At 47.5% G+C, this 25,980-nt stretch overlaps 1 protein-coding gene across 2 annotated transcripts; it reads left to right on the top strand.

Moving 5' to 3' along the window:
- Nucleotides 1-3,384: 3,384 nt before the first annotated feature.
- On the top strand, nt 3,385-25,649 carry ACTR5 (actin related protein 5). Of its 2 annotated transcripts, none has more exons than XR_006271586.1 (9): nt 3,385-3,831; nt 5,999-6,228; nt 8,940-9,109; nt 11,983-12,200; nt 12,893-13,075; nt 17,961-18,077; nt 18,850-18,989; nt 22,586-24,257; nt 25,362-25,649. XR_006271586.1 is itself a non-coding variant. In XM_043479634.1 (9 exons), the coding sequence occupies exons 1-9, from the start codon at nt 3,433-3,435 to the stop codon at nt 22,841-22,843; spliced, it is 1,848 nt and encodes a 615-aa protein (XP_043335569.1). In that variant the 5' UTR covers nt 3,387-3,432; the 3' UTR covers nt 22,844-23,030. The 2 variants fall into 2 exon arrangements, 1 of the variants encoding a protein (XP_043335569.1); XM_043479634.1 differs by lacking the exon at nt 25,362-25,649 and adding an exon at nt 20,013-20,145 and having other exon boundaries at nt 3,387-3,831; nt 22,586-23,030.
- Nucleotides 25,650-25,980: the final 331 nt, after the last annotated feature.

Raw genomic sequence — 25,980 nt, forward strand, 5'->3', positions numbered from 1 at the left:
GCGGGAGAGCCAAGTTCCTAGGCGCCCCAAGGGAAACCCTGCCCCGTCGTGGGCAATATACCCACCCCCAAGGCTTGCATTTAGGCCAACGGGAGAAATAAAAGATGAGACCCATCTCTGCCTCCCCCAAGCCCCAACAGCAAAGTGCATAGGTGGAAGCTGAAGAGAGCTAAGTTCTTTGCAGGAATCCGCTGTGAGCTCGCAATCCGGATTCGAATGAGGCAGAAAGGGCCGGCAAGGTTCATTCGGGAGTCGAGCTGAGGAGCGAAGGAATCCACCCCAGGACCCGTCCCCTCCGTCCCCTACCCCCATCAGTTCCTGTCTGTTCTTAGGACGAACCCTGACTCCGGGCGCTTCGGACAGCCATCCGGCTGGGTGGCTTGGGAACCACCAAGATCCTTCTGCTCGCGAGGAAGCCGCCACTGTGTACCGAGCCCGCTCTGCCGCGCCCCCTAGCGCTGAGAGTGCAAAGCTGCCGGCGCTCACAAGGTTCTCCACCTTCAGCATTCTCAATGCTTCTTGCCTCCCTGCCACTCTGGATCCTCTCACCTCCCTTCCCAGTGGATAACGACTGCTTTTCTCTAGTGTTTTACTTTCAGGTCCTCCATATTTCAAAAGAGGGCTTTTGGTGGTCCCCTGCCTCCCAAACATAGAAGGATGCTAATCAGGGACGTGTTTTATTAAATGACAAGCCCTACCCCCAGGAACTCATGTTTCCCACTCTAGGGGCTTTGGAGGAAAGAAGGGAGTCAACAGGGCTTCATGGACACCAGTCAGGAAGTGAAGAGGGGCACAGCTCAACTTTAGGAGGGAGGTTGGCTGGATTGGTTCCAGGCTGCAGTTTGTGTTAGATCTGCTCCATGTGTCTCTCCCATCCTCTTTAGACTCAGGGCATGTTCTTCTCATGACTAATGGTAAGAGGGCACACGTAAAGCCTCTGCTCAGATCACATTTGGCTAATAGTCCACAGGCTAAACGTGAATCCCACGGCCTAGTTCAATATCAATGTCTACAGTGAGAGAGGCCCAACAGAGTCACATGGCAACTGGTATGGATGTATAATCCTATTACAGAGGCGTGAAGAACTGGGAGAAATAATCCAATCTACCTCGCTTATACATAGTGCTCTTTTTTTCCCCCTGGAACGGTAATACTTTCACAAGAGTGAAAAATCAAAAGTATGTGAAAAAGTATGCGGTGAAAAAAGTCTCCCACACCTGACCCACTCACCTTGTCTTTTTCTTTACAGGCAAACTCTTAGTTTCTTGTCTATCTATTAATACATGAAAATACAAGCAAACACTATATATTTTCAATGCCCCCCCCACCTTTCTCAAAGGGAGTTCCTATAAATTGCACTGTTTTATTTCTTTTAAAAATGTACCTTGGAGATTTTCCCATATTAGTATACAGAGGTGTAGTACTTGAATTTACATTCACTTATATCTTCTGTGTTCTGTTCTGCCCCGCTTTCTCCATTTAATAATGGATTCCTTCAGCTGTGAGATCATGACTTATGTTGGAACACAACACCTTTCATCTGACTTGCTGCTAGACTGGCTCACTGTTTGGCTTAGAAGTGTTCCTAGAGGTTCCTGAGAACGTTTGGGGGGTCTCGTCTCTCCATAAGGATGTTTATTACAGAACCACCTTTTGGACTGCAAGGAGACCCAAACAGTCAATCCTAAAGGAAATCAGTCCTGAATATTCATTGGAAGGACTGATGCTGAAGCTGAAACTCCAATACTTTGGCCACCTGATGCAAAGAATCGATTCATTGGAAAAGACCCTGATGCTGGGAAAAATTGAAGGTGGGAGGAGAAGGGGACGACAGAGGATGAGATGGTTGGATGGCAAAACTGACAAGATGGGCCTGAGTTTGAGTAGGCTCCTGGAGTTGGTGATGGACAGGGAAGCCTGGCATGCGGCAGCCCATGAGGTCGCAAAGAGTCAGACAAGACTGAGCTACTGAACTGGGCCTTTTGTAATTAACTTGCTTTTATCTCTCAAAATTAAGTGCTCCAGAGCTGGGAGGGTACAGTCAAAGCAGGCGCTCTAATTCTTGTTATCTTGCCTGGTGGAAAGGGGGAAATGGGGCAGGGGAGAGTGAGCTCAGTCCTTTTACAGCTAAAACTGAGGAGCGGGCAGATGACATCACCTCCATTCCTCCCTGCCCCCCCCCCCCCATTGGCCAAAACTGAGTCACAAGATCACAACAAGCTAGAGGACCCTGTAGGGGAATCATACCACAAAAAAGAAAGAGAATATATACATATTAAGTAATACTTAGCAGTATTTTTTGCAGTGTTTGAGGTTTCTGAGAAGGTACAAGTCCCATAGACTTGTGGAAGTTAATAAATCTATTTTAAAACTTTATGTGCTAAGTCACTTCAGTGGTGTCAGGCTCTTTGCGACCCAATGGACTGTAGCCCGCCAGGCTCCTCTGTCCATGGGATTTTTCAGGCAAAAATACTGGAGTGGGTTGCCATGTCCTTCTTCACCGGGATCTTCCCAAACCAGGGATCCAAACCCTCTTAGGTATCCTGCATTGGCAGGTGGGTTCTTTACCACTAGCGCCACCTGGGAAACTTTACATTGTATTATAAAATATATGCGCAAAAAGAAAAAAGAAAGAGTCGCTCATTTGCGTATGGCTCTTTGCGACCCCATGGACTGTGGCCCGCCAGGCTGCTCTGTCCGTGGGATTCTCCAGGCAAGAATACTGGAGTGGGTTGCCAGTTCCTTCCCCAGGGGATCTTCCCGACCCAGGGATCAAACCTCGGTCTCCTGCATTACAGGCAGATTCTTTACCGTCTGAGCCACCACGTTTCCAACATACGTACAGAGAAGTGCACAAATCATAAGTGAACGGCCTTTTGAATTTTCACAAAATAAACACGCCTGAATAGCGAACTCCTTGGTCAAGAAATCGAGCTGACTGCTAATCCCGAGTTTGTTTCCTTGACTAAAGGCAGTTATCACGTGGGGAGGAGTCAACGGCGAGGGAAAGTGACAGAAGGCAAACAGGGCGTGGCTAGGCGGAAACGCGGGGCCGCGCGGAGCTCAGCTCAGTTCGGGAGGTAAGGAACCGGCAGGGACCGATGGCTTTACACATTCGGTGCGGGGTTTGCTGGCCCGAGTCCCGGTTAGCGCGAAGGGGAGTAGTCAGGTCGAATGTTAAGAACGAGGTTAAACCACAGCCAGGGTGGGCGTGGCCTAGGGATCCCCGTAGGCGGCCTGGGCTACCGAGGGTGAGTTTGGTGAAAACGTCAGCCGAGATTAAAAGGCAAGAACACGCAAGGTTTGGAGGCACCGCGAATCTGTGCGAAGGCGGAGTCTCGCGCCGCACGGGCGGACGCTGCGTCGGGGGCGGAGTCTCGCACCGGAATAGATTGACGCCGCGGCGAGGGGCGGAGCCAGCAGCGCTTCAAGATGGCGGCGGCTACTGCAGCCGGCCTGGCCACGAACGTGTTTCCGTTCCGCGATGCCCGCGCAGCGCCAGATCCGGTGCTGGAGGCCGGCCCGGTGGCACACGGGTCACTACCGGTGCCACTGGTGCTGGACAATGGGTCGTTCCAGGCCCGCGCAGGCTGGGCGTGCCCCGGGCCGGACCCGGGCCCCGAGCCCCGGCTGCAGTTCCGCGCTGTGTGCGCCCGCGGGCGGGGTGGGGCTCGGGGCGGGGCGGGCCCGCAGGTGGGGAACGCGCTGGGCAGCTTGGAGCCGCTGCGCTGGATGCTGCGATCGCCCTTCGACCGCAACGTGCCGGTGAACCTGGAACTTCAGGAGTTGCTGCTTGACTACAGCTTCCAGCATTTGGGTGTCTCCTCACAGGTGACGGGCGAGGTGGGGTTAGGATTGAGGAGAGGGGTATGGTCGTGTCCCATGTCACTCCGCTCTCCGAGAGATGATAGTCGCTCCAGTTGTCATTTAGTCATTCATTTAGTCAGTCAATCAAATATTAAACGCCTAACGTATGTAGTAAGTCCTATGCTAGGCGGTTGGGGTATGCCAGTGAACAAAACAACGCCCCTTTCTCTTGGAGCATCTGTTTGGTTTGTTTGTTAGTGCATTTATTTATTAACAGATATGTGTTGAGCACCTGCTCTCAATGGGGACTTTTCTACGTGTTTGAAATATGTCTGGGAACATAACACGAAATCCCCTGTGCCTATGGAGCTAGTATGGAAAGACGTTCTAGTATGAAAAGAGAGAATAAACAGTAGGATTAAGCAGTAGATTCTACGGCATGATGGAGAGGAAAGGGTTACAGCTGTTCAGGAAGATGGGTAGGGAGAGGACTCAGGGTGACGGTGGTGTTTTGAGCAAGGACTAAAGTAGACGGTTGAGGGAGCCAGCCTTGTGAATATCTGAATGAATAGTACTCTTGAGAGACAGAACAGCCAGTGAAAAGGCCCTGAGGCAAGTTTGCCCTAATCCTAATTGAGGATAGTCAGAGTGAGGGGAGAGTAGTAAACAGAAGGTCTTACTTACAAGGCCTTCCCTGGTGGCTCAGACAGTAAAGCATCTGCCTGCAATGAGGGAGACCGGGGTTCTTAGGTCAGGAAGATTCCCTGGAGAAGGAAATGGCAACCCACTCCAGTACTCTTGCCTGGAAAATTCCATGGATGGAGGAGCCTGGTGGGCTACAGTCCACGGGGTTGCAAAAAGTTCTACACAACTGAGCATCTTCACTTCAGGAAGTAAAAGTCAGAGAGGTCACACACTTTGTAGGCTTTTATTATGAGTGGAATGGTGAGCCATTGCAGGGTGTTGAACAAAAGAGGGATGTGACTTTTGTTTCAAAAGGATCACTATAGCTGCTATATGGAAAATGAACTGGCCTGAGTCATAGGGTAGAAATAGGGAAATCAGTAGGAGGCTGTTGCAGTTCCAAGGTGAGGGATGATGGTAACTTAGATGAGGAAGGAATGGCGGATGTGATAAGAAGCAGTTGGATTCTGGAGCTGTTTTAAAGATGATTGGCTCACAGTTCGGATGGGGCTTAACTTCAGTTGACAATGCAGCCATGAAATTAAAAGGTGCTTGCTTCTTGGAAGAAAAGCTATGACCAACCTAGATAGCATGTGAAAAAGCAAAGACATTACTTTGCCGACAAAGGCCCATCTAGTCAAAGCTGTGGTTTTTCCGTTAGTCATGTTTGGATGTGAGAGTTGGACTCTAAAGAAAGCGCGAGCACTGAAGAATTGATGCTTTTGAACTGTGGTGTTGGGGAAGACTCTTGAGAGTCCCTTGGACTGCAAGGAGATCAAACCAGTCAATCTTAAAGGAAATCAGTCCTGAATATTCATTGGAAGGACTGATACTGAAGCTGAAACTCCAATACTTTGGCCGTCCGTTGCGAAGAACTGACTCATTGGAAAAGACCCTGATGCTGGGAAAAATTGAAGGCAGGAGGAGAAGGGGATGACAGATGATGAGATGATTGGATAGCATCACTGACTCGATGGACACGAGTTTGAGCAAGCTCTGGGAGTTGGTGATGGACAGGGAAGCCTGGTGTGCTGCAGTTCATGGCGTTGCAAAGAATTGGACACGACTGAGTAACTGGACTGAACTGACTTAAGTTACTGTGAGCAAAAAAAAGAAAGAAAGAAAGTTACTATGAGCATTGGTGGCTCAGATGGTAAAGAATCTGCCTGCAATGCAGGAGATCCAGGTTCAATTCCTGGGAAGATTCCCTGGAGAAGGAAATGGCAACCCACTCCAGTATTCGTGCCTGGAAAATCCCATGGGCAGAGGAGCCTGTTGGGCTACAGTCCGTGGTATCACAAAGAGTCGGACACGACTGACCCTACTTTCATATTTTCCAAAGAAACTTCCAGGGAAGAGGGGTGTTTCTCAATTGCTTCTGATCAGGTGTTTTGATTGCAGACCAAAAGCCAATTCAGCCCTTACAATAAGGATTTTTGTTTCTTTTTATGCTTTGAAAAGTGTATCCTCTTAGCACCTAACAATTTGCTCTTTTCTTTCAAAGTAGGGCTGTGTTGATCATCCCATAGTTTTGACAGAAGCCGTGTGCACCCCACTGTATTCGCGACAGATGATGTCTGAACTTCTCTTTGAGTGCTACGGGATTCCTAAGGTTGCCTATGGGATAGACAGCCTCTTCAGCTTCTACCACAATAACCCAAAGAACATGATTTCAAGTGGGCTCATCATTTCGTCTGGTTATCAGTGTACACATATTTTACCCATCTTAGAAGGGAGGTGAGTTGTACTTACGGCATTTGAGTACTGTTTTGAGAAGCATTCAGGAAACTTTTATTGGGCGCTTACAGTAAAGGTGGAGTGGAAAGAGCAGGTACAGGACCATGAACGGTCCTCTGGGCTTAACTCTAACCTGCCTCACTGTGTGAGTATAGATATGTCACTTCACCATCTGTCCTTGTGACCTCCTGGCTTGGGTTGGGGTCAATGGTCTCTGAGGTACAAATCTGTAATTCTAGAATTGTATGATTTTGACTTAGAGTGAAATAGATAGTTTAACACAAGTACCTGTAGGTAGTAGGCACTCAATAAAAATGTTCTGAGTAAATTGTTTAAATAAATTTAATTTAGACTATTGTGTTCTGGAGTCACTTTTTTTTTTTATAAAGTGCTATTTTGCTTTTTTATTTAAAGCTCTTTAATGACAATTATTTAGACCTTTTCAAGTGTGGTACTTAATAGATATGTAGTAGATTATTTTCCAAGTTGTTTAAAAGTTGAGGGTAGTTTCTGTCATGTTTAAAATGTGTTCTTATTTTATAGTTGGGCTCTTATTGTCTGTTAAAGAGACTAGGCCAGGGGGTTTCCCTGATAGCTCAGTTGGTAAAGAATCCCTCTGCAATGCAGGAGACCCTGGTTCCTTTCCTGGGTTGGGAAGATTTCCTAGAGAAGGGATAGGCTACCCACTCCAGCATGCTTGGGCTTCCCTTGTGGCTCAGCTGGTAAAGAATCCACCTGCCCTTTGGGAGACCTGGGTTCAATCACTGGGTTGGGAAGATCCCCTGGGGAAGGAAAGACTACCTACTCCAGTGTTCTGGTCTGGAGAATTCCATGGACTGTATACTCCATGGGGTCGCAGAGTCGGACCCAACTGAGCAACTTTCACTTTCACTTTAAAGAGACTAGGCCAGGAAGGGAAGGATAAATAGGGAATTGGGGATTATCAGAGACACACCAATATATATAAAACAGATAAACTACAGGGACCTATTGTGTAGGATACAAAATTATATTCAGTATCTTGTAATAGCCTACAATGGAAAAGAATCTGAAAAAGTATATATATGAGCAGTGCTTAGTCACTCAGTCATGTCTGACTCTGTGACCCCATGGACTGTAGCCCACCAGGCTCCTCTGTCCATGGGGATTCTCCAGCCAAGAATATTGGAGTGGATTGCCATGTTCTCCTCCAGGGGATCGTCCCAACCCAGGGATCCAACCCAGGTCTCCCACATTTCAGGCAGATTCTTTGCATCTGAGCCACCAGGGAAGCCCAATGGAAGCACAGTGGAAAAAAAATCTGAAAAAGTATACATATATACATATGTTACATATAACTGAATCACTTCGCTGTATACCTGAAATATTGTAAATCAGTTGTGCCTCAGTTAAAAAGTAAAAGAAAGAGAGAGACTAGGCCAGCGTCATGCTCTCCTGAGAAGGTTTCTCTTTGCGTAGAGAGAGTGTGTAAATAGGGAGAGGAGTTGAAAGCCTGGGTTTGCAGTCCTGCTAAGGATGAGGTATTTAACTTCTTCATTTGGTTTCCTAACATATAAACTTGGGAAAAACTGATTTCTCAGGGTTACCCTGAGAATGAAATGAGATAATGTAGGAGATGGCACTTTGTAAAACAATCTGAATATTTAAGTGAAAATAGAGGTTGGTGAATTTATTGAGCCCTATTGTGGGACTTTCTCTTGAAGTTTGTACAAATATTTATGAAGAAAAAGGCAATCGTTAGGCATTCCAAAACACTCCTGCTATACAGAATTTTCTACCTTATGTAACCAGAATATGCAGAAGTTAAAAATAATATTGTTATTTTATATTATACTGAGAAAATGATTTGACCTGGAAGCTAGGATCAGATCGGAGCATGTCCTGTTCTGTGCTGGCACCTGCTGGTGAGGTGTGATATAGCGGCATCATTTCAGTGCACAGCAAGTTCCTAGAGCCCAGCTCCTCTCCCTTTCTCACACTGAGAATTTATAAAGTTACTCTGGTTCTCCTCTCCTTCACTTCAAGTGAGAGGAACCTGGTACTCTTAGGAGATTATGGTAAGCCGGTGTGTATGTGGTTACTTAATGTGCTTGCATAAGTAGAAGTGGAGCGTCTAGGGGAGGGGTACACTGGAGCTACCCGGGAAGCTTGTCAAAATGCATATCCCCAGAACTTCACTGGCAGTCAGTGGTTAAGATTCTGAGTTTCCACTGCAGAGGGTTTAGGTTTGATCCCTGGTTGAGGAACTAAGATCCCACATGCCGTGTGGCACTGCTGAAAAAGAAAAAGTGCATATCCCTAGGCCCTCCCCGGAGCAGACAGGTCCTGGGCATTGTCACCTTAAACGTCATCCCCAGTTAATTCCAGGATGTGTGGCCTTAGAACCACAGTTTGAGAAATACATGACAAGTCACATGAGGGTCTGACTTCTGAGAGCACGTTCTTTGCTTTGAACCTGGTTTCCTTCTGAGACTCTTACCAGAAGTTAAATGTTCCTGTGTCTGTCAGGACGTGGTCTAGGAATGCCTGCGTTGGGTCAGAGGTTGCACTAAGGCAACTTAAAGTCCCTTCCAACTGTTTTATTTTCCCCTACCAGTCAGTTTCTTCCTCATTAGTCTACATTAAATTATCATCCCCCCTTGTCCACCTGCTCCATATTTTTTCCTCCACGTTGCCAAAGTTTCAGTGCTATTTCCACTTCTCGGTTGTAGGTTAGATGCTAGAAACTGCAAGCGCATCAACCTGGGAGGAAGCCAGGCAGCTGGCTACCTCCAGCGTCTCCTGCAGCTGAAGTATCCCGGGCACCTGGCCGCCATCACTCTCAGCCGCATGGAGGAGATCCTCCACGAGCACAGTTACATCGCCGAGGATTACGTGGAAGGTACGAAGAGGATGTCTTCCTGCAGCTTCCGAGTGTTGTCTGCCTTTGGGGATGTTCCTTAAATTTGTTCCCAGGGTGACTCTCTTGCTCACTCTTAATAGGCTTTTTTTGGCCACGAGGTGTGGCGTGCAGGATCTTCCCCCAGCCACGGATGGAACCCGTGCCCCCTGCGTTGAAAGCGCAGAGTCCTAACCCCAGGACCCCCAGGGAATTCCCTTTTTGCCCACTTTTTTGCACTTAATACTTTTTAGCATCCTCTTCCATTTTGTGGTATTTACTTTCCTCAAAAACTTCTCAGTTAAGTGATAAGTCTCATATATTGGTTCTTTTTCACAATCCTTTTGGTTATTCCAGTTCCTTTGCCTGTCCATTTAAATGATAGGGTCAGTTTGTGCATATCTACCAAAAGTTCTGTTGGGATGTGATTGAAAGAACATTAAATGTGTAGATCGGTTTGTATATAAAACAGCAACCTTCTAAATATAAATCCAAATATGCTAAATCCAGATTGGGGAGAAGTGACATTTTTTACTATGTTGAGGCTTCTAATCCATGAATATAATGTATCTTTCCATTTATTTAAGTCTTTGTTCATTTCCTTCATCAGCATTTTATAGTTCTCAGCATATAGGTCCTGTACATGTTTTATTAGATTTATGTCTAAATTATTTCTTTCCTTATTTTAAATTTCAGTTTCCAATTGCTCATTGCTATTGTATAGAAATGCAGTGAATTTTTATGAAATACAGTGAGTTTTTACTCTTTGTCAAATTGAGGAATTTCCTCTCTGTTCCAAGTTTTGCTGATCACTTTTATCGTGAATGGATCTTTGAATTTTGTGAAATGCTTTTTCTGCGTCTCATATGATCCTATGGTGTTTGTGCTTTGGACTGTTCATTTAAGAGAGTATAAGGACTGCTTTTCAGATACTGAACTGGCCTTGAACCCTGCTTGTTTCTTTGTGTTATTTTTATATATTGCTGGGTTTAATTTGGTAAATTTTGTGAAGTATTTGTGTCAGTATTCATAAGGGATAGTGATCTGCAGTTTTCTTCTACTATCTTTGTCTTGTTTTGGGATCATGGCAATGCTGGTCTTACGAAATGAGCTGAAAAGTGTTTTCTTCTACTTTTTGGAAAAGATTAAGTAAATAGTTGTTTGTTTTTTTTTTTAATGTTTGTTAGAATTCTGCAGCAGAACTGTTTGAGCCTGGGGGATTTATTTTTCTGAAGGAATTCAACTTCTTTAATAGGTGTAGGTGTAAGCAATTTCATTGATGTCTTCTTTTTATTATTTCTTCCTTTCTACTTGCTTTAGGTCTACTTTGCCCTTTTTCCCTAGTTTCTTGAGGTAGAAGCTTAGATTTTTATCATAACTTCTTTCTAATATAGACATTTAAAGCTTGAATTTCCCTCTCAGCAGTCCTTTATCTACATTCCATAGATTTTGATATGGTGTATTTTCATTTTTATTGAGTTCAGATATTTTTAAGTTTCCCTCAAGCCTTTTTTATTTGCAACCGTTGATTATTTAGAATATAGCCAAGTGCTGGAGACTTTCCAGTTTTTTTCTGTGGTTTATATCTACTTTAATTCTATCATAGTCAAAGAACTTCTTTTCCCTGGTCAGTTAAATTCATGAAGGTTTGGCTCAGGACCCAGGCCTGGTTTGTTTTGGTGACTGCTCCATATACAGTTGCAGAGGATGTGTGTCCTGCTCTTGTTGGATGGAGTAGTCTGTGACGTCATTCGGGTTCTGCTGGTTTTTGGTTTTGTTCAGTTCTTGTCAACCCAGCTTCATTGTCCATCAAGCTGTACCGATTATTTATTACTGATTATTAAGAGTGTTGAAATCTCCAGGGAGAATTGTGAATTTTCCTCCTTTCAGTTCTGTCAGTTTTTGCTTTCAAGTATCTGAAGCTCTTTTGTTAGGTACACATTTAGGATTCTTATGTCTTCTTGGCAAATTGGTCTTTTATGTAGTCATCCTTTTTTACATCTTCTTGGCAAATTGATCTTTTACCATTATGTAATGTTCTTTTTTATCCCTTGCAATTTTCTTTGCTTTGAAGTCTGCTGGGATTTAGTATAGCCACTTGAGCTTTCTTTTGATTGGTGCTTATGTGGTGGTTTTTTTCCTGGCCTTTTAGTCTATGTAAAACATTATATTCAAAGCAAGTTTTCTAACAGGTCCTTTCCTTGAAAATCCCTTCTTTCAGTCTCTTTTAACTGATAAGTTAAGACCATTTACAGTGAATGTAATCCCTCTTGTTGTCTGGGTTTAGGTCCACCAGTTTTTTGGCATTCCATTTTAATTTATCTATTGTGTTTTTCACCAGTCTCTCTTGTGTAGGTTTTTTGTTTTAGTGGTTGCTCAAGAGATGACAGTTAACAGGCTTGTCAGTGTTAGGGTCTCTTTTTCGCCACTTCCAGTGGAACCTGGAGATGTTAGCGCTCCAGAGCCCCCGTGTCCTTCCTCCTGTGTGCCGGACTTGTCTTCCGTGTCACGTCTACATCCGTGGGAAGCCCGTCAGACATTGTCATGGTTTTCACTTTGAATTGTCAAACATATTTTAAAGAATTCCAGAGGAGGTTAATCTAGTCTGTTCATCATTTCAGTTGCATTTCCTTCATTTCTGGTGCTCCAGGTGATATCCTTTCCATCTGAAAAGCTTTATTTACCAGTTTTCTCAGAGCAGGTGTGTTGGCATCGTGTCCAGGTCTTACTGCTGCATTTTGTCAGAGGGTGGGTTCAGAAATGGGGGGAGCATGCTTCCTCCATCTTCCCCTGCACCTGGAACCCTGGTCCCAGCTTGCTAATCTCAGGGCTAATGGTGTTCCCGTCTCCTAACTTCCGAAACACTTCCTTTGAAGAGCTGCAGAAATGGCGGTGCCCCGATTACTATGAGAACAACGTCCACAAGATGCAGCTGCCGTTTTCCAGCAAGCTCCTGGGCAGCACCCTGACCGCCGAGGAGAAGCAGGAGCGGCGGCAGCAGCAGCTGCGGCGGCTGCAGGAGCTCAATGCCCGGCGGCGGGAGGAGAAGCTGCAGCTGGATCAGGAGCGGCTGGACCGGCTGCTCTACGTGCAGGTGATGCAGGCCCCTGGGTGGGTCCCCACCTTGTTCTCCCTGTAGATTCTGCCCCAGCCATGAAACGCATCAGCCGTCTCAGTCCCTGCCGCCCTGAGGTCAAGGAGGAGTCTAGCGGGATCATCCGCGTAGAGATCACGTGTGTGGAGGACATTGTAGCAGCAGGAATTTCTGAAAGAGCTGTGGACTTGGCCCTGATGATGTATTTTATCCTTATAGTCCCCTTTGATTGATTTTAACTTCTTGGCTTAAGTGGGGCACACATGATGCAGAGCATACAAATCTTAAGGGTCCAGCTCAGTGAATTTTCATCACTGAAATACACCAAGTAGCCGCGTTCAGATCAAGAAATAGAGCACTACCAGCAGCCCAGGAACCTCCCTCAGTCTCCTGTTAGCAACTCTCCCACCTTTGTCCCTCCCAGAAGCTCACATTTCTGACATCTGTCCGCATAGTTGAGTGTTGCCTGCTCAGGTGGTGCTGAGACGGTGATGCGTGGGAGCCCAGAGATGGCTGGGGAGGAGGGCCACGTGCGAAGCTTCACGGGGCAGGCTGTGTGGAGGGGCAGGCTCGGGGAGCCCTCGCCCGCCGTTCTTCCTGTCCGTCCAGCTTCTGAGCTCCTTCTCTCCTTCCCGGGCGTGATTGCCCCGATGTGCGTCTCTGAGGATGGGTTGTGACTGCTCCGCTTGCAGGAGCTCCTGGAGGACGGCCAGATGGATCAGTTTCACAAGGCCCTGATGGAGCTGAACATGGACTCCCCGGAGGAGCTGCAGTCCTACATCCAGAAGCTCAGTGCTGCAGTGGAGCAGGCGAAGCAGAAGATCCTTCAGGCAGAAGTCAGCCTTGAGGTGGACGTGGTGGACAGCAAGCCAGAGGTACTGGGGTCTCGGGAGGGAGGTCTCCAGGGGTTGTTAGAGAGGATAGCCCTTTCTGAGGACAGAGGAATATCCAGGAAAGGCTGATGGCAAATGGGTTGTGACCAGACTAGAGTGGCAAAGAGAACAGAGTGGTGTTTGATGTGTCTGGGGGCACAGATGGGGGCAGGGATGGCACTGAGTACCTGGCAACTGGAGTACCGACCCGAGGGGTTTTACCTGGTAGAGCTCTGACCCCTGGGAGGGGGACATGTGCGAGTAGAAAAGCAAGAACATATGCACACCAGTCGTGTGGCCCATCTTGAGCGTGAGCCTACCCCACTGATGGTTCCTGGATCATCATATATGCCTCAACTTTCTTCTGATCTCTTATTAAATATACTGTGATTACTCTTTCATTCATCACCTTTCCATCTCAGTGTTCCCTAACAACAGGGATCACACTTCACACATAGTCTGGGAATTTTTTTACAGGCACTAGTAGACATGCTCAATAGGAAATATACAAATGAGACCCAGAAGGACACATCAGATGGTAAACGACTTGTGATTATGAGTGACGTTGTTTTTTGCTTCTTGTGTTTTTCGATTTCCTATTATGCACATGTTAACTTTTAAGAAATAAGTGTTATTTTTAAAACCTTGAAAAGATATTTGTGGGCTGATTAAAAACCAGCCTTTTGTTAGTTACTAAAACTAACTCTTTGATCTTCTCAGTCTCCTTTTTGTTTCCCTACCCATGGACTGTGAATAAGTATTCATGTGGCTGAAAGGGCGGGCGGGTGCGTGGGGCTGAGATAGTGCCCTGGGTAAATCAAACCCTAGCACTGGGCTTGTGTGGGAGGGGCTGCCTGCAGGTCACAGGTCTCTGGTTTTCTCACTTTCTCTAGAATTGGACAAAAGTGATAGTAGGTGGATGCCTTGTTGCTGGATCTGTCATCTCTAGAGTTCTAAAATAAAGGTACTTATTCATTGCCTTGTGATACTTCCGGGGCAGGGTTAGCCAGTCCAGCTGTTGATCTTTGTTTTTAAGTCAACTTTAAATTCTAAAGCCTTTACTTTTCAAAAGAAACATTCCTGTGGAAAATTTCAGTTTGCCGCTGGGTGTATGTAGTCTGCTGCTCATCAGGGGCCTCAGAGCTGTCCTTGGCTCAGCAGGCAGCCTGCTTTTGCAGGCACTGTCTCAGCTGGAGGCCAGCTCTCACGGCTCCTGACCTCACCCTCCCCTTCCCCACCTCTCAGACAGGCTGTAGATCACGTGAGGACAGTGACTGGCTGTGAGCGTGCATGTTTGACCGAGCAGATCCTGAGTCAGACTTCCTAGACACAGCATACTGGGTCACTGAGGTCCGGGGTTGAAGGGGCCTTGACCTCCGTCTTAGTCTCCCACAGCGTCCCAGATCAGCTTTAGGAGAACCAGCGTGCCTCCCACTTCCAGATCTGTGTTTCAGGTTTGAGCCGTTGGTTACTGGGATCCGGATCCACATTGTTGCTGTTGTTTTTCAGTTGCTCAGTTGTGACCAACTCTTTGCGGCCCCATGGACTGTAGCACACCAGGCTTCCCTGTCCTTCACTCCCTCCCGGCGTTTGCTCAGACTCAGGTTCATTGAGCTGATGGTGCCATCCAACCATCGAATCCTCTGTTCACATTGCCTTTCTTGTTTGTTTATCTGTACTTATTATCATGCTTATCAACATGTCCACAGGGTGTCAGCATGTTTATATCAGAGATGAACCACTGAGCTACATGCACATGGAGGATTTCAGATTTAAAAAGAAAGGAAATCAAATAACTGAAGATGTGATTCCCAAGCAGTTGGGGAGCTAGTTTTTCCTTTTCTTGGTTCATTTTTCTGTGTGTGTTATATGCCCTGATTCAGTCACGCTGTTCATTCATTCAGCAGGTACTTACCAAGTCCCTACTTTTTCCTGTGACCTGAGGGTACATATTCAGATCGCTCTGGGCTTGGGGAGATTTTGAATTGTTGGACTTTAAAAGGTTTCCCTACGTAGTACAACAGATCTGATGAATCCATCTGTCCCAAAGCCTTAACGGCCAGTCAGGGAGATTGTTGAAGATTAGATCAGTTACAGTAACATTCATGGGCTAAATTTGGCCACAACACTGGCCAACCAGTTCTACCTTTCAAAAAGTATTTATTGTATTTTCCAACTGTACAGTTCCTTTACAATGGAGAGAACAAATCTGTGTGGACCACAGTTCATATTGAAATGCCATCTAAGCGGTAAAAGTTTCATTGGATTCATACAGCTAAATTTTTAAACTTCCAGTGTGTTCTAAAAATCCATTTTTTCTTATAGACCAATCCATTTCATCCCTCACTGCACGTATTCAGTGAGGATGTTGTAAAGGAGTAGGCTTTGTTAGCATTCTTGTTTTTAATGTTTATTTATTTATTTGGCAGCCCTGGGTCTTAGCTGCGGCACTTAGGATCTTCACTGCATCACGCAGACTCTCTGGTTGTGGCACACAGCCCCGTGGCATGTGGAGTCTTCTGGGACCAGGGATCAAACTGTGTCCCCTGCATTGGGAGGTGGATTCTTTACCACTGAACCACCAAGGAAGTCCTACTAGCATTCCTCATGGAGTATTTAAAAGATGGTCACTTTCCATCACTGCAAATGGTTGGGAGTGCAGCTCACTAGCACCCTTCTTTGTTGGAAAGCATAGTGGGCCAAAGATAGAAAGTTCTCTTACCTGAGGAATCAAGATTGAACTGGTCTCTGTTTTTCTGCTGCTCAAGGCTGTTCTGGGGAACCACACTGCATCTTCTCTGATGGGGAACCACACTGCATCTTCTCTGACGGGCCTTGGCAAACTGTTGTTCTCTTTGGTTCCCAAAGAACAGCCTATATATACATGTTCCCAGTTGTTAGCCAGTACACCTGGGGGCCCTGGCAAACCCTAAGAGGGAGAGAAGCCAGCCATGGTAGAGAAATCAGTTATCTCTGGGATACCCGTTATTGCATTGACATTACCAGCTTTGTTCTTCTGTATGAATCATATGAATCAGGATAAGGAAAAGGTTTTTTGTTGGTTTTTTTTTTTTTTTTTAACAATTTTTGGTGAAGCTAAGAAATCTTGTTTTTAAGGTGACTGCTTTTGAATATAATTAGATATGAAAGTGGATAGTAATACAGAAAAAGCCTTTAAAACCCAGACATTTTACAGTCCTCTTTATTCTAGAGAAATCTAAGGGTGTATCCCGGGGACTCACCACTCAGTGCTCGGCATGATTGCCAGGGGCCAGGGGCAGAGGTGACTAAGATACAATCCTTTCCCTCCTCAGTCCCTCAGAACCTAGGGCTCTAGAACCACACTCAGGACTGTAATACGCTGTGCATGGGGATTCTCCAGTCAAGAATACTGGAGTGGGTTGCCATGCCCATCTCTAAGGGATCTTCCCGACCCAGGGATCAAACCCAGGTCTCCCAAATTGTAGGCAGATTCTTTACCGTCTGAGCCACCAGGGAAGCCCCAGACTGTAATAACCTTTATCAAATGTGATGCTATTAATAGATGTCTATGGGAATGCAGATGCAGGTTTGTTTTTTTGTTTTTTAAAATACTTATTTCTTTGGCTGCATTGGGTTTTAGTTGCCAGGATACGGGATCTCTAGTTGTGGTTGCAGGGGCTTTGTTGCCCTGCGGCATATGGGATCTTAGTTCCCTGACCAAGGATGGAAGCCACATCCCCTGAGTTGCAAGGCAGATGCTTAACCATTGGACCACTAGGGAAGCCCTCAGATGGAGTTATGAGAAAGGACTGGGATGTTTGAGCTGGGCCCTGAAAGATTTATTTGATTTCAGTAGATACCAGATGAGGAGGGAAGGACATTTTATATGGAAAGAAGTGTACATGTAGGGAGCAGGGCGCATCCCGCGTGGAGAGTGTGGGAGATGAAGCCGGAAGGGAGGCCGTGGCTGCCTGAAGCAGTCTTTATCCGTCAGCCTGAACAGTGTCCTTCAGACAGAGCCTTCAGAGTGTGCTGAGCAAGGCATGATCTGAGGAGATTTTATTTTAGGAAAATAACTGGTGGCAGTTAGGATGATGGATTTAGGGAGAGGCAAGACCAGAGGTGGGAAGACAGGATAAAAATGGGATGGCTCCACCCAGGAGGGAGCCAGTGTGACCTGAAGCTTGTCTGTGGCCGTGGGGGTGGAGGAGGACAGACATCCAAGGTCGGAACAAAGAGCTGGTGCCACTCAGGAGCAACAGTTACTGATGATAACAGACACGGGCCTGTGCCAGACCCGTGCCGTGCAAGTGTCGTCTTGATGAGTTTTCACGATTCCTCAAGTACTGTCTTCATTCCCATTTTATAAATAAGGAAACTGAGATTGAGACGAGGGAAGAAATGTGCCCAAGGTCAACAGCTAGAAGCAGTGCAGCTGAGAGTCAGATCCGAGCAGTCCGAGTCCAGATTCTCTCCAGTCACTGCGGCTGGGGTGAGAGGCAGCGTGGACCGAGCTTAGGGAGGTGGCCAGCTGGATCCTGAGCCCCTCATCTCTGGAGTCTCTGTGGGACAGTCCTCTCTGGGGTGGCAGACTTGAGCGGCCCCCTCTGAAGGCTTCAGAGAAGGTGGGAGTTGATGAGACTGGTCTCAGTGGGGAAGATAGGGGGTATGAACAAAATCGATCTCTGACTTTTTTAGTCTTTTAACCTTGTGTTCATGTGTGTTCAGGTTTGTTTGTTTTTGTTTTTTTTTTTCAATAGTTTAGAAAAATTTTCATTGTTTTTATGTATGGACATACTTTCAGGACATTGGGTGAGATCCCAGTTCTTTTTGGTGACCGTGAACTCACAGAGCTAAGGCTTGCTAAATCACAGGTTCTATCTTCTTGTGTTTCTTCTCTTCTCAGACTCCTGACCTGGAGCAGCTTGAGCCGTCTCTGGAAGACGTGGAAAACATCAACGATTTCGAGCCCCTGTTTTCGGAGGAGACGCCGGAAGTGGAGAAGCCAGTGGCCACAGTCCAGGTTGGCCTCCTGTAGCCTCGACCTTGCTTATACTTTGAAGCTTGGCGTGAATGACCAGTCAGGTCTAGTCTCCTTCTTTAGGAATATTCCCTCCTCTAGCTGCAAATCCCAGTTGTAGTTTTCTAGAAGGACGAGTACCAGTTCTAAAAGCTTGTAGGGTCAGGGACTTTTTCCCTCCTCGGTGATTGATTGGGGTTCCAGCACTGACTCTGAAACTGTGAGAAATAGTCTGCTTGGTGGGAGCATTTGGACCAGTAGCCAGGGACTTTGAGACCCAAAGAGTAGCTTTTAATGCTTTTATTTAAATTGAAGCCAGTGTTATGATGTTTCATTGTCATCTGGGTCCATGTTTCTGCCATCACCGTGGCAACCAGGTGGTCGACCTTCTTTTCCTTCTGTTTTCTTGAACCACCGTGGTAACCACGGACGTGAGGCTGAGACACCTGGGAGAAGGCTGTCTTGGCTGTGCAGGGACTGGGCACTGAGCCAGGCACTGGCAGAGACTTGGTCTCCCAATGCCAGCCTTGCTGCTGCTGCTCTCCACCCAGTCTCTTTCCTGCATCTCACGGATCATTTCATGATGGAGATGGGTAGCAGTTTATCATCCAGAGGTTAAAGAAGGTAGAAAAATGGAATCATCACATCAAGAGAGTGGGGGGAGAGGTTATTCTGGCACGAACAAAGCAGTGAGAAATGCAGTTTGAGGAAGCTGGCACCTGGGATGTTTGTTCTTATGGCCTAAAAATATCTTCTAAACCTTGGGTTTTTAAAGCCCGTGTTTAACTTGGCAGCGTATCATCAGCTGTTTGTTGGGACAGAAAGAATTCGAGCTCCAGAAATTGTCTTCCAGCCATCTCTCATTGGAGAGGAGCAGGCTGGCATAGCAGAGACCCTCCAGTACATCCTGGACAGGTGAGCCTGGATTTCTTCTTTTCCTTCTGTTTTTTTGAACCATTCCCTTGAATTTTGCGTTGAACAGTGGAGCTGATGGCCGGGCGTCTCTTTTTCATTGACTTGCTGCGCTCAGAGGGTGTTTTTTTCTCTCACCAGGCCTGGCACAGAGTTAGGGCTGTCTGTTCTTTTCTCTGTGTGGATGCTCAATGTGTATATACTTGAGCTTTAAGAATGTCTTTTAAAAATTTGGGCAACATGATAATATATGTACACTGACTTTTCTAAAAGTCTTCACATCATTGCACACTAGTGGTTCTAAATCACCCTAAAAACAAGCAGAACTTAGTTTTTTTTCCCACCTTGCATTTTATTTTTTAAGAGTTTACATTTCTATAACAACATGCCTCTCCCCACAGATATGATTCTGCAGTGTGAGTTTTCCTAATTCACGTGGGACAAGTAGGGAACACAGTCTTGTGGTCCTCTAGTTGCTGTTGGTTAAAACAGAATGGCAGCTTAACAACTAGCAAGGAAGAAAAGTGATTGCAGCTACTTTGTTTGAATATCTTTGAGTTTTGTCTCAAAGTGAGTAGAAAAATGATCAAACGTGTAAGATAAAACTAATAAAAAGCACAAGTGGAGAGGGAGGTCCTCAAAAGGAGAGGCGGGATTTCGGGGGATGATGGAAATGTTCTGTATCTTGGTTGTGGTGGTGGTTGCTGGGCTTTATGAATCTGTCAGACTTCATCTAAATGCATTTAAAGCAATCCTCACTTAAGTCAGTTTTTAAAAAACATGTATTAGAAAGGCATAATGCTAAGGAAATGGATTGACCATTCAAATTAAGGTTTTAGCTAGCTGTTGGACATTCATTCTGTAAAGGCAAATGAAAAAGGGAAAGTGTTTTGTTTGTTTGTTTGTTTTTTAACTTTTTGTGTGGATGTTTTCTGATTTGTACTGAGAGCTCACATTTCCACATCCACATTCTCTTCCAATATTCAAGTAGGAGAGACTATAGCAGTAGAATCGTTTCATCCCCAGGTACCCAAAGGATGTTCAAGAGCTGCTGGTTCAGAACATTTTCCTCAGTGGTGGGAACATGATGTATCCTGGGATGAAGGTTAGAATTGAGAAAGAGCTGCTGGAGATGAGGCCCTTTCAGTCTTCTTTTCAGGTACCAATTGTCCATGTAACCAGCTGTTTTGAAAATAACCTTATTTGTTTTCTGGGTTGCAAAAGTAGTACAGCGTAAATGAGAAAAATTGTCATTCCATCATCCAGAGACAGCTACTGTTAACACATTCGTGGCTTTCCTTCTGTTCTTCAGATTTTTAAAGCAAAATGGAAATCATAATTTATGTACTTCTTTGTTTTGATTTAATTGACAAAGGAAGACCTGCATACAGTACACATTTAGAGAGTACACAAGAGTGTACCTTGAGGGACTTCCCTGGTGGTCCAGTGGCTAAGACGCCACGCTGCTGGTGCAGGGGGCCTAAGTTTGATCCCCAGTCAGGGAACTAGATCCCACATGCCACAACTAAAGATCCCACGTGTGGCAGCAAAGATGAAAGATTCCACGTGCTGGAACTAAGATCCAGTGCAGCTAAATTAGTTAAATTTTTAAAAATTATCACCAAAATTATTTATTTACTTTTGGCCACACTGGGTCTGCCTTGCTACACACGGGCTTTCTCTAGTTACGGTGAGCGGGAGCTACTTTCTAGTTGTGGTGCACAGACTTCTCATCGAAGTGGCTTCTCTTGTCGCGGAGCATGGGCTTTAGACTCACAGGCTTCCGTACTTGTGGCACACGGCCCCACTTACCCTGTGGCACGTGGGGTTCATTATTACCAAAATTATTTTCTTTAAAAAGAGTGTACATTGAGATTAAGGCCTTCTCTTCACCCAGGCCCTGGGCTACAGGCAGAGGGGACTGGCTGAGGAGGTTTTTTCTTTCTTCCACACATTTTCTACACATGGCTTTTGTAACTTGAATTTCTTAACCTGCCAGGAGCATTTCCCCATGTCATTATTCATCTGAAATATTCATCTGAAATACTTTTAAAAGCAACTGTCTGGTGGGGGTACCCCACAATTTCTTTACCAGATTCCCGATCACTAAGAGACGTGGTTTGAGCTCCCCTCGTGGACCAGTCACCTCAGAATGCTGAGATGTCCTGGGCACCGAGGGGTCTTGGAGTTCAGGGATGGCTCCTTGGAAGTTCAGGGACGGCTCCAAGGACAAGGAGGTGTTTGTCACATAGGGCGGGGGGTGGGATGGAGAGAATGTTCCAGATTGGGTGGGGTGGGGAACAAGCAGGAGCAAAGGCTTGGGGGCCAAAACCTTGCTGAGGGGTGTGCAGCTGAGAGTGGCTGTGAAGGGTGGGGGCGTGTGCTGGAGAGGCTGGCAGGGCGCCTGGGGTACGGAGCCTGTGTGTCCTGCTGAGGGGCTTGGCTTGGCCCGCCCCTTGCCATGTGACGTGTCGTACGTTCAGGCGGTGGTCTCTGGACCTGGGTCCTGACTCTAGCACCACCATCACTGAGTCTTGCCACACCCCAGTTTTCGCAGCAGTGAGAAGGGGGTCATCTTGGCACCCGTTCCCAGCTTTCAGCGTGCAAGGTGAATCAGGCGCTCAGCCCAGGGCCTGCGTGTGATGGACAGACATCAGCTGTTGTGTTGAGGGCCCCTGAGAACACGCTGGACTCCACAAGTTGCTAGAAGGACCCACCGAGACTCCACACGTGGTCCTACTTGATATTCCTCAGCCGTGGGCACTTGGCCTGGTGCAAAGAGTAGAACGAGCGCCTCCTCGTCCCGTCAGCGACACTCCTACGCCAGAGCAGCCGGGGCTCTCGTGACCCTGATTTTGTTGATGGTCCTTTCTCGCAGGTCCCTTGCCTCCTCCTCTGCCATCTGTGCTGATTCCTCCAGCCCTTTACTTCAGAAAGTTCCCAAACCCCCATTCCAGCCTGGGACTTCTATGGGAGGTGGAGGGAGGGAGGGGGGAGGAGGTGGGAAGTCAGGCGAGTGACTCCAGGAAAGAGGAGCCTGGTCTGAGTTGGACAGCCGTCTGCCCTGTGGTCAGCTCCAGCCTCACTGGGAGCACTCCCGGGACTGCTGACCACAGTCTTGCTCCTGGGGAAAGCAGTGGAAACAGCCCAGGGCAGCCTCTCTGCCCTCACGCCCTCTGAGCCTCGTTTGCCACCATGGCCAGAGCCACCTCGCATCAGCCTCTGCTTTCCTCGTGGGCAGAGGGGCTCAGGTCCAGGTCTTCCCGGTCTCCACCTGACACCTTGTGGTCGACAGGACAGGGGCAGGAGGCAGGCAGCGGGTCCCTCGCCCTGCCCAGGGTGGCGTGGATAAAGTAACTGATGACCCCGTAGTCTGTGAGGTTGGTCGTGGTGCGCTCTGCATGTTCTTGTCCTTCCTTGGAATGTCTGGGGCATTTCAGCTCAGCTCCATTTGAGGGGTGCAGAGATCGTCCTGCTGCATCATGGAATCAAAGGGGGCCCTCCTGTGTGTGCATTTCTGTAGCCAGCCTTGCTAAACATCCAGTCCTTAGAAACCGATGGGAGATGCCCTTCCGGTGACCGCTCTGCTCGTCTTCCAGGTTCAGCTGGCCTCAAACCCTGTGCTGGACGCCTGGTACGGAGCTCGCGACTGGGCCTTGGACCACCTGGACAACGAGGACGTCTGGATCACCAGGAAGGACTACGAAGAGAAGGGGGGAGGCTACCTCAGGGAGCACTGCGCCTCCAACGTGTATGTCCCCATCCGCCTGCCCAAGCAGGCTTCCCGCTCCGCAGAGGCCCAGGCATCCGGCAAGGGCTCGGGGGCCAGCGGAGGCGGGGCCGGCGAGCAGGCATAACGGACGGGCCCCTCCAGGGACCCGGGGCCACGTCGGGACGGACTCTGCCAGCTGTGTGCGGCCCGAGTCTGCTGGGAACACTTGGCTGCGAGATGGGTTTCTCCAGGGGAGGACAGTTAAGGGCCACCAGGAGTTACCCCTCGGAACTGTGCTCTTTGGGGCGTCTGCAGTGAAGGGACGAGCAGACTTTCGGACGTGCTGTCTTTGCTGGGCCGTGGATGAGCCGCAGGCTTCGCTTCTGCAGCAGTAAATGAGAGTGAATGAACGTGATGGTGGCAGAGGTGTACAGACTGTGTACACAGGCGTCCTTCTTGCTACATTTTAAAGCCGTTTTCGTTCTTGTTTTTATTTTTTTAAAATCCGTTAAATTTTATATTGTCCGTGTAGCTAGTTTTGCAAATTGATTCCAAAACTGTGAATGCCCAGCAGGTGGCGTTCTTTCATCTTTACCTAAGAAGATAACACTTCCGAGAACTATCACCCATGAACTCTCCAGGACTGGAGATACTTTCCTCCTCCTGTTATTTCTGCTGAGAAATAAGGAAAAGGCGCCCAAAGAGGGAAACGAGATTGTCTGAAGTCAACTGCCTGAGGGCCCGCCCGGCACCGGCTTCTGAATGGGCAGGTGTGGGGCTGTCAGCATCCTTCATACTTCCTTTGCTGGAGACTTTTCCACCGTGTGAGGCCTTCCTACAGTTTAAGAAGTTTCTATCCCTGTGAATTTGCTGGCCGCGTAACTTTGCAGGCCTTCCTGAAGAAAGAAACAGATTGGAAAAGGTCCGTTGTGTTGCCTTTTCAGTTTTGCCACAACCTCATCTTTCCTGGGCCTTTGCAGCTTCATCTTAAATGGATGGATAACCCCTCTCTTCTCCCGAGATGGCTTGGGGAGAATTTTAGCTCTCAGACACACCCAGTACTTAAGCCCAGGACGCCGCTGAGTCTCCTTGCCCCAGAATCCATGCGTTTAAATCCTGTGGAGCGTCGGGGCCACCCCCTGAGGAGGCCGCCTCAGAGCCTGGCCGTCCGTGCAGTTCACGTGCAGCTCCAGCTCTCCGGGGCTTTGACCCTGAAGACCAGGAAGGGGCAGTGGTGGAGGGGAAGGCGGCAGACCCAGGCCAGCTCAAGATGCCCCACGGCCTCGCAGGGGGCCACTGGCTGCCCACAGCTGGGCCTGGGGGCGGATGAGAGGGTAAGCGTGAGCTGACAAGAAAGGACAGATGCGAAGGAGGCAGGATCGGCCTCCGTGGAGAGGTTTTCATAATGATGCTTCCAGGAAGAGGGGTTGGGTGAGCTGCTGAGGGCCTTGGGGGTCTTTCTCCACAGTCCATGTTTTAAATGGCCTGAAGAGCAGTGGTGAGATGCAAAGATTGCCCTGGACATCCAGCCTTGCTGAGGAAGGACCCTGACTGGGCAGGTAAGCTGGGACACAGCGTAGGTCCAAGAACAGGTGCAGCCAGCTCTGCTCGGGGTGCCTGTAGCCAGGAACTGAGGTGGGTCGGGGCTGTGCTGAGGCTGGCCTCACGCTCTCCCGCTTTAACTCCTCACGCTGAGCTTGCCGAGACCTCTCCTCACCCCTCTCAGCCCCTCGCACTGACCACCATCAGAGCGCTCATCACAATACCTTGAGCTTTTTCTCTGCCCCTACGTGGTCTCTTACAGACTGTAAGGCAGAAAGTGTTTCCAAGGGCAGGAGGCGGGTTTCATTCAGCTTGGAGCATGCACATCCCAGGGCTGGGCCCGGAGGGTGCCAGGGCTCGCAGGGTTTCTAATGACTGACCAGCTGGTTGGATGACTGACCAAATCTGTGAACAAAGGCAATTTGAGGATAGCTTGTCTGCTCCAGTGGGAGGAACAAATCAGGAGTCTATACTTCCCCTAAGCCAGGGAGCCCTACTGAGACATTTTAAGTCTTCCCTCTGATCCTGCCAGGACTGTTCCTGGAGAGGAAGTGGATACGACTCCAGCTGACTGATCTGAGGGCAGCCGTGAAGAAATAGATTCCCGTAGCCCAGCCTTGGGCTTCTGTTTGTGTTGTGGCAGGGGAAAGCCCAGGGTCGGGAGAGTCCGCCCAGGGTCAGCCTGGCTCTGGGTTTGAGTCAGGGCAGCTCCGAAGGTTGAGTGGCCACCCAGGGTGATCAGGGCCTCGCTCCCTGATGGGGGTGTCCCCCCTTTGTGCCCCCTCTCCCTTCCATGGGTATCTTGGGAAATAAACAGTTTTACCAAAGTGACAAAGGTGAAAAGGTAAGGAAATAGAAGTCTAGAGTAAAATAAGTGTCTAAAGATGGGCAGAGAATACCTGACCAAGAAATGAAGACACTGAACTCATACAAATACAACATGCGCAGATTATTTTACACTTAACTAAGGGATTAAATGGATGAGATGAAATGTATCATTATAGATACTTGTAATTAAATCATTTCCAGATATTTAGAAAATGGTAGAACAGAGAATTAAAAAATACAGGCAGAGAGACTGGCGGTTTACTAAATTCATCTTCCTTTCCTCCTGGGCACAGAGTTGCACCACCTTTCCCAGCCTCCCTCACAGTTACACATGTAGCCATTTGATTTCTGGCCAGTGGGATATGGATGGAAGAGATGCACAACATCCAGGCAGGGCTGCTTCCATAAACCTCCCACGAGAGCCTCTCTTTCCCCATCATCTGGCTGAACAGAGAGCTGTCCAAGGTCCAAGAGGAGCGTGGAACCAAAAGTGGAAGAAGCTGAGTCCTTAAACAACTGCTTGGAGCAGAGACCCTGCAAATCCTTCAGTGTGTAAGAAATAAACTTACTGTTTAAGCCACTGAGAGCTTTGGCCTTGTTTGTTACAGAAGCTAGCCTTATTCTAACTAAAAGTGTAGGTTAAAAATAAAAACCATTACCTTTGTGTTCATCGGGGATTTAAGGAGGAAAAATCTTTGAAATAATATGAAACAAGAACAATGTGACAGATAGTTATCTCCTCATTTAGGAAATGAGTGAAAATCACTCAGTCATGTCTGACTCTTTGAGATCCCATGGACTATACAGTCCATAAAATTCTCCAGGCCAGAATACTGGAGTGGGTAGCCATGCCATTCTCCAGGGGATCTTCCCAACCCAGCAGTTGGGCCTAAGTCTTCCACATTGCAGGCG

Source organism: Cervus canadensis, chromosome 10, assembly GCF_019320065.1.
Source record: "Cervus canadensis isolate Bull #8, Minnesota chromosome 10, ASM1932006v1, whole genome shotgun sequence".
In the NCBI taxonomy this organism is placed as follows: Eukaryota; Metazoa; Chordata; class Mammalia; order Artiodactyla; family Cervidae; genus Cervus; species Cervus canadensis.